Here is an 11,042-nt window from a genome sequence, read left to right as displayed (position 1 = left end):
ATACTCTTATTTATTGTTTTTATAGTATGTGTATTCTATATTGTGTGTATTATTTACTGTACATAGTATATTAGTATTGTGTTGTGCAAGTATGTGTACATTTGATATGTAAATTGTGTAATTGGTATATGTCTCGTCACTGTCATGACTGCGGTGTTGATCAGAACCGCACAAGACTTTCACCTACTGTTGCACTCGTGTACATGTAGTGTGACAAAAGTGATTTGATTGATTTGATTATGAAGAATCTTAAGGCAGATGTATGTACTATACATCTTAATGTCTTTTTTGTTTTTGGAGATATATTGTCATCAACCGGGCAGGAAGAATTAATAGTTAAAAAATGTTTTTAAATACTTAAAGGGATAGTTCACCCAAAAATTAAAATCTTACTCTTATGCCATACAATGTATGTGAATGGAGACCAGAACATTGAAGCTACAAAAAGCACATAAAGGCAGCATAAAAGTCATCCATACGACTCCAGTGGATTAATCCATGTGTTCAGAAGTGATATGATAGGTGTGAGTTATTTAGAGTAAAATAGGACTTAAATATTGATCTGTTTCTCACCCACATCTATCATATCACTTCTGAACACATGGATTAAACCACTGGAGTCGTATGGATGACTTTTATGCTGCCTTTATGTGCTTTTTGTAGCTTCAAAGTTCTGGTCACCATTCACTTGCGTTGTATGGATCTACAGAGAGGAAATATTCTTTTAAAAATCTTAATTTATGTTCTGCAGAAGAAAGAAAGTCACACATCTGGGATGGCATGAGAGTGAGTAAATGATTACAGAAGTTTCAGTTTTGGGTGAATTAAGGAGCAGCCACACTTGACTATGCATTATTTCAGAACCAGCGGCGATTTTGGCCAACGGGATATGATGCACACTTTAGAGCTGTTATCAATTAATTAGAAATAACAAACAATCTGTGATTTTTAATCAAATAAAAAATCTTCATAGTCAATTTTATGTTTTTACCTACGTTAATCAAATCTCTTCTTTTGTCCAAAGTGATTTACAGGTCAAATGTTTATAGTGGACAGTTCAAAAGTCCATTTATATTTTGCATTTTCTAATTTGATTAATTTTCCCCTTTACACATGATGTCATATAACAAATTGAGTGAGAAGTAATTTAATTGATAAATTAACATGAACTTGACAAAGTCTTAGTATTTGGTATCTCTGATTTGAATGACAGAACTGGTGTTGACATGAATTAAACCTGATGATCATGTTCGATTCCAGAAGAGATTGTGCTCAACATCAAAATGGGCTTATTTGAGTGAGCTAGAGAGAGTGCTGAATCTTACATATTCTTATTCGCTTTACATAACATTTATTTCTTTTATATTTTTCAAAATACTAAAAAGACAAATATTTCCAGATTTTACAATGTAAATTTTGCACGTCGTGGGATGTTTTATAGACTCTTCACCGTCAGGCTCTCATGTTAAACACTTAACGGAGATTACTGCACATCTTTCTGTTATGAGTTCTAAACTCCCGCAGTCTCGCGAGAGCGAAAAGAAACGGAAACGGAAGTTGGTGTTTGCTGAAAATGGCGACCCCCTATGTGTCAGATGAATCTGGTAAAATATTTCATACATTTACTAATATATAGATATATTTTACATGTACACTGAGTGTATTAATGATAATGACAGGCGGCAGGTGTGTGACAGATGAAACTGTATTCGTGCTGATCGCGACACGTTCTCACGTGAATGATCCGAATCTTATTGTTTATATATTCATTGTTTATTTGTGTTTCATTCACTCGATCTCTGTTTTATTCCTCTTAGATACAGACGCCGCAGCGTTATTTCAGGATTACAACAGAAAATATAGAATATTGATGATGATATTTCCTTGTAATGAATTACTATGAGTAAGAAGTAGGAGTGGGTAAAATGTTGTTTTTACGATTAATCGCGATCTTCATTTGAACAATCTCGATTCTTAAATCCCAAGATCGATCTTTCACTCAATGTGCGACACTTTACTACATTAAGAGTAAATCATTCGCATTTGCGACCAAATTCCGCGCTATGTGACTAAAGTGAATATATTTGGCAACTGTCTGATAAATGTTTATATTTCAGTCAGCAGTAATTGTGTATTTTAAAGGAGAATCGTCCAGCAGCGAGATATTTCATAGCGTGTTAAATGTTGTTCTGTAGATCCACGCAAACCATTTAGCATTGCATACTGTCTCTCTAATATTCTTTCTGTTCTTTACAGTCCACTATTTATCAAAAACACAAAAACATTTAATTCTAATCATTGCACAGATGAGATAAACACATTCGAGTCTCTTGTTAACATTAATAATTGTTTTTGTTAGAGACAGTGCCGGTTTAGCACGTGTTCAACAAATCGATGTAAATACTTTTAAATAATACAAATTATGCAATTAAACAAAAAATATGTAACAAAAATGATGTATGAAATATGATATCTTATTTATTGATTGGATACATTTATTTATTCATTTCTAAAAAGCCAAAATGTGACCAAAATTATGAAAAAGTAATAAAATATAATAAGTAAAATTTATATTTTCCTAATGAACCTAGTTAAAAATTCTCTAGTATAATTAACAGCATTCGCCGGGAGAGAATTTCTTTTATATGTTGGCGAAAGGGACATAATAACTGAAATAAACCCATATGACTCGATATTGAATCGAAATCGAACCGAGATCTTGTGAATCAGAATCGAATTGAATCGGGAAATCTGTATCAATACCTAGTCCTGGTATGAAGACTCTCAAAAAGCAGCTAAAGGAAGTGAAATGAAAAGTTTTCAGCGTGTCAGAAGAATGTTCTCACATTCACAATAAGCAATCTGATAGCCTCAAATATTCTCAACATGTTCCTGGTTAGCAGTGTGATGATAGTAGAAGTGTTGTTTTGCTTTCTCAGCACACAGATCATGTTTTAAATGTGTTTGAGGAAAGGGTGTCTGTATGTGTTTGTAGGGAAATATATCGCCGCCACCCAGCGACCGGACGGGACATGGAGGAAACCACGGCGGGTGAAGGATGGATACGTCCCGCAGGAGGAGGTACCGGTGTAAGCGCTCCTCCAGTGACTTATTCTCTATTGTGGCTTTAACGTGAAAGAACAGAGTAGAAACAAGAAAGGAAAAATATGCTCACTCCAGGAGAATTCTCTTGTCATTCTGGAGTAAAACCCTTTTTGTGTGATCTTTTAAAACCAAAGTATTTTGTCTTTTTGTCAACAGTTATGAGAACAAGTATGTGAAGTTCTTTAAGAGTAAACCAGACTTGCCGCCGGGCATGAACCCTGATGATGCCGCTTTGGCCCGACAGCAGCAGCAGCAGGTTTCGGGTGGAACAGACAGTGCTGGACTCTCCAAAACAGCCAAACGCAACATGAAGCGCAAAGAAAAACGCAAACAACAAAACGAGCAAGAAGCCAGTGTGGAAGTGGAGAGCTTGAGTCAAGATATGGATGGCATGAAAATTGCTGAAGAGGTGAGGGTTAATCCCGACGGCACAGATCTGGCCGCAGCTGCCGTAGAGAAAGCCAAGAAGATCAAGAACCTGCGGAAGAAGCTGCGTCAGGTCGAGGACCTCCAGCAGAAGGTGGATTGTGGAGAGCTGAAAAGCCCCAGCAAAGAACAGCTGGACAAACTGGGGCGGGGCGAGGCGTTACGGGCGGAGCTTCAGCAGCTGGAAGGGCATTTGTGAGATGAACTGTCAATCGAGGCAGCGGGGGCGTGTTTTGGATTTCAACAGCAGAGTCTGTTTCCATCATCATCACATCAAGGTGCATTTATATGTACAGTAAAGCCGTTAGCAGCTGTAACCACTTCATACTTGTGTTTTATACGTAATGAAGACATGTGGCGACATCTTGCGCTCCAGACTCTTGATGCAGGTCATTTACAGGACCTGTTTGAGTGCAGATGGTTTCCACTCTTTCATCCAAACAGTAGTTCAGAGTGAATGTTAGTTATAAATGAGCCTGTGCTGTAGAGACGTATGGACTAAAACTCCCTGTTGTCTTTTTTTTACCACCGTAGTGAATAATGTTATGAAACATGAATCTGTACAATTGTGTTATTAAACATAGCATAAAAATCTTCCTGTTTCATATTCCTGTCTGTTACACAGCGAATGTTTTACTGAGTCACTGAAGGTGTTCTAACCTGCAGGAACACAAGGGTCACAGGGTCAATTTCTGTTTAGTCCATTAATTATTAAAGAGCTGCTGCATGTTCTAATGTCTCTCTTCACTGTCACATTGAGGTCCTGTGAATGAATCTTTCAGAGATTTCACTGGTTAAATGAAACAGTAGCTGCTGCAATTAAAAGACCTGAGAAGAAACGAGGCTCGTTATCAGCAGCACTTAACAACTCTAACTCGGGCCTCTAATGGGACATTTATATATTATACTTTTTTAAAGTGACGATTCTGCAATTTTTTGTTCAGTTTAGCAGAATAATGTTTCCACATTCAAATTTAGTAAAAAAAAAAAAAAAACAGCCTCAAAATCTGTTGATGTCTAATAACTTAGGTAATAATTTGTACTTCTGATGTGTTTGTTGTGAATGAGGATTTACAGAACATGATTGAACACTACATGGTGCATTCCTGTTAGATGTTCAAGTTCACCTTTTCTTTCTATGTGATGTCATTTCCTGCTGTTTAAATACACTGCAGTGACACCCTTCAGAATATTGAGAGTGATTTGAGAATGTGTGTGGGCAGAAGACATCGTTTAGTTCTGGATAACCACAACGGTTTGGACCAAACCACCAAATGAAACTCCAGACAAGCACACGCCCAGAGTGACAAACATCAGAGTTTAATTTAGACCCAGTTGAAATGTGAATAAACACACACTGACAGTTGTTTGCATTAATGTTACTCTTCATTTGTGAACGTGTTCATATTTGCTCTGATTAAGAATTTCAGCTTTAGCTCTAAATAACAGAATCAAGCGAGTAGAGAAGAGGACATGATGAGTTTACTGATGATGATGATGATGATCTTTACATCCATGTGTGATACTCTGGACACAGCCGCACTTCAAGAGGCCACAGTAAGAACAATCTTTTCATTTAATTGTGTTTTAATGACATGACAAAAGTTACACTGTAATTGTCAGAGGTTACAGAGAATACAACAGAAAAACAAGTAATAAAATGAGTAAATAAAATCTCTTCTATCATTTCTCAGTCATTTATATATATAGTGTTATTATCTTGAATAAGGTTTTTACTGAAAACATTTGCACTAGATTTCATCAGATTGTTGTGAATGTGTTTCTCAGGTTTATCTACAGCGATACGGTTATTTATCCTCTGCCAGCGCTGATCCGCAAGAACTACAAACAAAACAAATGAATAAGGCGCTTCGGTATCTCACACACATTATTAAAACCTGTTTGTGATGATCAATAAATGTCCTCATTTCCTCTTTATCCCCAATGTTCATATGAAGATTTAATTGCAGATAAATCTATAGACACAAACGTGTCACTTTCAGAATCTTCCAGAAGGTCACTGCGTTACCTGTAACTGGCCGGCTGGACAACCGCACACTGAACATGATGAACACCCCCCGCTGCGGGCTGATGGACCCCTTCAACAGGATCCTGAAATATCGTATACTGGGTGAGTCACATCCATCAATAATAAGATCCTCATCCATGATAAAGAGAGTGTAAAACACAGATCTTGCACTGCAGTGCTTTATTCGTCATGTACTAAAGAGTCACTGAATAAGTCACATGAGAATGAATCATCATGGGATCATAAACTTCATCAGGTCACTGGCGTAAGAAGAGGTTGACCTACCGCATCTACAACTATTCACCTCATCTGGGTTTCACTAAAACACGAGCGGCGATTCAAGCCGCCTTCAGATACTGGAGCGATGTCACGCCTCTTCAATTACACGAGGTCAGCAGAGGTCACGCGGACATTCAGATCTCCTTCCACAGGAAAGACGAGGGTTGTGCGGTTCCTTTCGATGGACCAGGTGAGTGTGTGAAAACTGAAATCACATTAAACTTTATAACAGATTTGGGTGCCATTCCGAATTTCCTAGAGAAGGCTTTTAAAATTCCAGTTTGAATTCCAAAAAGTTTGAATAGAGGTAAGGAAGTGAAATTAAAATGTAATTACATTAATGAAATTGTAGTGTGTCATTTTCAATAATATATTTCAGTGGGTTCTGGGTATCTCAGCGAGTATTGTGGGGCATGCGAGATTCGTCCTCCACCACCCCGATTGAGTTACTACCCCACCACGAGGACTCAGAGCGGGTTGGGAATTGGCCATTCCAGATGGGGGGTGGATATATATATATATATATTCATATAAAACATTAGATGAAATGAATAAACAATGTTTGAAAGGCCAGCTTTAGAAATGTGCATATAATTCATACATAGGCTTTTGCATTACATTTAAAATGAAACTTTTGGATCTTGGTGGAAGATAATTTTCATTGCCCTCTAATTTAGCACAAAGCCTTTAAATATAGACAATATAAAGTTAACTGACAACAATGTGGTGAACATTTCTATGGTGTTGTGTGGCAATGTTGAAATCTGTGGCATATTTTGACAGTATTGAACGTCATTCAGTGACAGTCAGTAAAGAAAAAATGTATTCTACATATTTTGGTCTATATACACAATTAATATTGACATAATTTGTTCCTGTTTAGTCACAAAATGAATGATATTCCTCTGTTGAATCCTAACATCAATTAAAAGGACCAAATTCTTCAGTTTTAACACGGTGTAAAAGTTAATTTAAAGTGTAACGAGATAGTTAAATCTGAATCTAGGTTTTTAGTTCTGATTGTTTTGGATGTTCAGGGCAGGTTTTGGGTCACGCTGAAGCTCCCGAGTCCGGCACTGTTCACTTTGATGCAGATGAGGTGTGGACCGAGGGGCGGAGCTCCGGATCAAACCTACGCATTGTCGCTGCCCATGAGATTGGCCACGCCCTCGGATTAGGCCACTCCCAGTACCACAGCGCTGTCATGGGCCCTGTATACAGAGGATATCGAGACAGTTTCAAACTGCATCCGGATGACATTCGCGGTATTCAAGCTCTGTACGGTGAGGATACAGCCATCTTTATTAAACACGTCTCCTTTAATTCTACATGACTAATGAATATTCCGGGTTCAATACAAGTTATCAGCAGCATTTGTGTCATAATGTTGAATACCACAAAATTAATTTAGTCTTGTTCCTCCTTTTCTTTAAATGTGTGTTCCAGTGAGACACTTATAATGCAAGTCAATGGGGGCCATTTTTGGAGAGTTTAAAGTCAGAAATGTGACACTTATAATTGTATAAAAGCACTTACATTAATTCTTCTGTTAAAACTTGTGTATTATTTGAAGTGTAAAGTTCTTTAAATTGTTTTTATTGTAATTGTAGGGTTTTCATTCTTGTAAAGTAAAAATGTGATAAAACTTAACATGATTATAGTGTGATAAAAACTCTCGTTTTATGTTAACACACATATTGTTCATGTCTTGTGTCTATACTTGTGAAACAGTATTTTAATGTGTACAGATTAAACCCCATTGACTTGCATTGGAAGTGTCTCACTGGAACACACATTTGTGCTTTTATTTAAGGTGACCTCAGTATTTTTAATATCTAAGAAATGAATTGTTATTTTGAAACATGTATAAAATGATGACCACTCACAAGAGATGAAGACTCACTTTAATCAGTAACCGTATAAAGTGGTTTTATTCTACATGGAGACGGTCTTCTCTTGTACAAAGGTGTCTGGGTACAGATGCAGCAGACGCCCTTACTCGCCCCCTTCCCTAATCCTAACCAGATGGAGTCTGAACAGCACCAAACCCTTTCTGTCATTGCGTAACGAACAGCTCAAAATGATCTTTTGTGGTAATTAACATTGTGCCATAAATGCTCTTGATTGATCTTAACTTGTACCGAACCCGGAATATTCCTTTGACCACAAAGTTTAAATCATCATCTCTCAGGAAAACCTGTGGAGAGACCGGCCACTGACCTAAGACCCTTAGATGGCCACCCTTCTGTCCTGGACCCCTGCACCGCGGTACCGGACGCTGTCATGTGGGGTAAAACTGCTCTGAGATCAGTTTAACAGAAGTAATACCGCAGCTCATTTCTGATCGGTCAAGAGTTTAATGTGCATTAAACACCCTCAACTGTGATTTGTTTTGATGTTTGTAAAGGGCCTCTTCAGAAGACATTTGTATTCAACGGTCATCACGTGTGGACACTCTCAGATTCCGGTTATAACGCTCCCGTTCGGATTAATGCACTGTGGAAAGAGCTGCCCGGCAACATTAGTGCAGCTGTACACTCACAACGAACCAACAAATCCTATTTTCTGAAAGGTGAACGTTAATACAGAACAATGTTATTGTATACATGAAAAACTCGTACGGCATTTTGAATGAAAATGTTTTTATGAATAATAATCATTTACCTGATTCCCACAGGGGATAAAGTCTGGAGATATTCTGGCTTTAAGCTGGACCGTGGTTACCCAAAACAACTCATCATTCCGCCCAACATACATGCTGCTTTCTACCTCCACAGCTTCAAAAGTCTCGTCTTCATAAAGGTGATTGATCGAACAGCCTGGAAAAACACCCTGTTTAAAATCCTGCACGGAAGAATGAGAGTAAAAATATCTTTGTTCAATTTCTGTGTTCAAGGTGTTTGTACCTCACAAACCTGCTTCTGATTCTGGTGTAACCGATCTAATAGTGACTCTTTGCATGTTGTTTAGGGATCAGAGTTTTGGCTTTGGGATGAACTTGGATCAGGTAAAGATCTCCTGCGTTACCCAAAACCAGTCTCGCAGCTGATCACCGGTTTACCCTCAGATCCAGACGCAGCCTTCACTTGGACAAATGGACACGTCTATGTGTTCAAAGGAGAGCAGTACTGGCGCGTGAGTCGTGGGATGTTTGTTGAGAAGGGTTACCCACGCCGCACCAGAGAGAGATGGATGCAGTGTGACGATTAAACATGCAGGGGTCAGCACACAATAAATAATGAGACTTTCTAATTATATTCTCAATATACTTTATATTCAGTTTAACACAGTGCTTTTCAACTAGGTGTCCACAAGGGAGCAGCAAGAGGACTTCATTTTGTGTGTTTTTTTAAGTCATTTAATGAGGATTGTTTATTAAAATGTATTTAAATTAAATGGACACATTTGTTATTAGTCTCCTCAGAAACTGTCCTTGAAATATGTTTAATGTACTGACACTCACACTAGTTGAGTTTGGCGAGGGGCCTTTGAATACTGTCTTGGTCAATGACGGCCCTTGGAGTCATAAATGTTGAGGTCCACAGGACTAACACATCGTAAATGATAACGAGCACCATCATTGTTGACACATGTCATATAATTAAGATGTCTTCAGTTTATTAGTAATCTCTCTCTTATTCTCTCACTCATTTGTATCCAGATAAGCTATAAACATGTATCCATCAGTGGTTTGTGGTGCACTCTCATTAACTGTGTGCTAATAAATTGTTTTGAAACCAAAGACATTATTTGCTTTTAAACACAAAAATGGCTGATTAGTAAATGTATAATTTTGGGGAAATTCTGTCATCTTTTACTCATCATGTTGTTCCAGACCTGTTTGACTTTCATCTGTGGAACACAAAAGCAGCAATATTGCCAAATGTGCATAATTCAATATTTATTTTTCATACAATGAAAATAAATGGGTGTGTTGAATTCAAACATATACCATAAAAGATCTCGTTTCCACCTGGTATTAATATGCGTATTTGATCGTTTTTACAGAATCATTAAAGAATGGAAAGCTTCCGCCAATCATGACACAAGCCCAGATCAGTCTGATTCTTAAACAGGACAAAGATCCAAGCGAGTGTAAGAGTTACCGTCCAATTTAACTGATCCAGCTAGATGTAAATTATTGTCAAACATACTGTCTAACTGATTCAGTAAAGTTATGACATCTCTTGCACATATAGATCAGGTGGGGTTTATTCGGGGCTCTTCTGATAACATTAGACGTTTCATCAATATCATGTGATCAGTGGCGAATGATCAGACTCCGGTCGCTGCATCTCACTTGATGCTGAAAAGGCGTTTGATATCCATTTTAGATTTTGAGAATATATGGTTCAGGAATACTTTTATTGATTGGATTAAGTTTCTGTATAGACACCCAGTAGCCAAGTCGTCAAGAATACGGAGTCTGGGGCAAAACAAAATTTGATTGCCCAAAACGTCACATATTAAACTCTGAATGTTCAACCAAAACACTTGGATCTTAACACACCCACAAAAAACATGGGTTGTGTCCCAAAATAATCTGAAATTAACCCATTTGTTTGTACTGCCGCTACTGGGTGTCTATACAGAAACTTTATCCAGGGTTAGGGTTAGGGTTAGGTTTAGGGTAAGGGTTAGCGGTTAAGGGTTAGGTTTAGGGGTTAGGTTAAGGGGTTAGGTTAAGGGGTTGAGTTAAGGGGTTGAGTTTAGGGGTTAGGTTAAGGGGTTAGGTTTAGGGGTTAGGTTTAGGGGTTAGGTTAAGGGGTTAGGTTAAGGGGTTAGGTTAAGGGGTTAGGAAGTGTTAGTTAAGGAGGGTAGGCGCTAACCAGTGTGCACAGGCCATCGATGTCGCTCCCTCGACTGGATTCACTTCTCATTCAGGCCTTGGGGATATATAGCGCCTAATTTATTGATCCAAATTCTCTCTGCTCTTTTTCTCTGGGGCACGGACCACTGCGGGTTGGCCTGTAGGACCGTGACCCGGAAGGATTCCCATCCGTGTTTAAGGAAATGTTGGACCAGGTAAGTGTTATTTTCTCTTCCTCTCAGAATGTTGTATTTATGTTGTGTCATTCTGACCAGAATGGTGTTGCCCGTCTCTCCCACATATTGAGCTCCACATTGTTTGCAGGTGATGAGGTAAATGCAGTTTTTACAGTGTACCATTCCTGATTGGTAAGTACTGAAAACCTCTTTTGTA

General features: G+C 38.2%; 2 protein-coding genes across 3 annotated transcripts; both read left to right on the top strand.

Annotated features, from left to right (window-relative positions):
* Positions 1-1,551: 1,551 nt before the first annotated feature.
* LOC127630396 (partner of Y14 and mago B-like) lies at positions 1,552-4,520 on the top strand. 2 transcript variants are annotated; one of them, XM_052107868.1, is made up of 3 exons: positions 1,552-1,604; positions 2,996-3,089; positions 3,262-4,520. In XM_052107868.1, exons 1-3 carry the CDS (start codon positions 1,574-1,576, stop codon positions 3,728-3,730), a joined length of 594 nt encoding a protein of 197 aa, XP_051963828.1. In that variant the 5' UTR covers positions 1,552-1,573; the 3' UTR covers positions 3,731-4,520. The 2 variants fall into 2 exon arrangements, with proteins under 2 accessions (XP_051963828.1, XP_051963829.1); XM_052107869.1 differs by having other exon boundaries at positions 1,553-1,604; positions 2,996-3,081.
* Positions 4,521-4,531: 11 nt separating this feature from the next.
* On the top strand, positions 4,532-9,775 carry LOC127630379 (matrix metalloproteinase-19-like). Its single transcript, XM_052107838.1, has 9 exons — positions 4,532-5,088; positions 5,320-5,405; positions 5,535-5,662; positions 5,817-6,029; positions 6,877-7,122; positions 8,031-8,129; positions 8,247-8,411; positions 8,517-8,641; positions 8,810-9,775. Exons 1-9 carry the CDS (start codon positions 5,005-5,007, stop codon positions 9,047-9,049), a joined length of 1,386 nt encoding a protein of 461 aa, XP_051963798.1. The 5' UTR covers positions 4,532-5,004; the 3' UTR covers positions 9,050-9,775.
* Positions 9,776-11,042: the final 1,267 nt, after the last annotated feature.

This window comes from Xyrauchen texanus, chromosome 37, assembly GCF_025860055.1.
Source record: "Xyrauchen texanus isolate HMW12.3.18 chromosome 37, RBS_HiC_50CHRs, whole genome shotgun sequence".
Taxonomy (NCBI): domain Eukaryota; kingdom Metazoa; phylum Chordata; class Actinopteri; order Cypriniformes; family Catostomidae; genus Xyrauchen; species Xyrauchen texanus.
The sequence above is the reverse complement of the archived record's forward strand: the minus strand, read 5'-3'. Positions and strand labels throughout refer to the sequence as shown.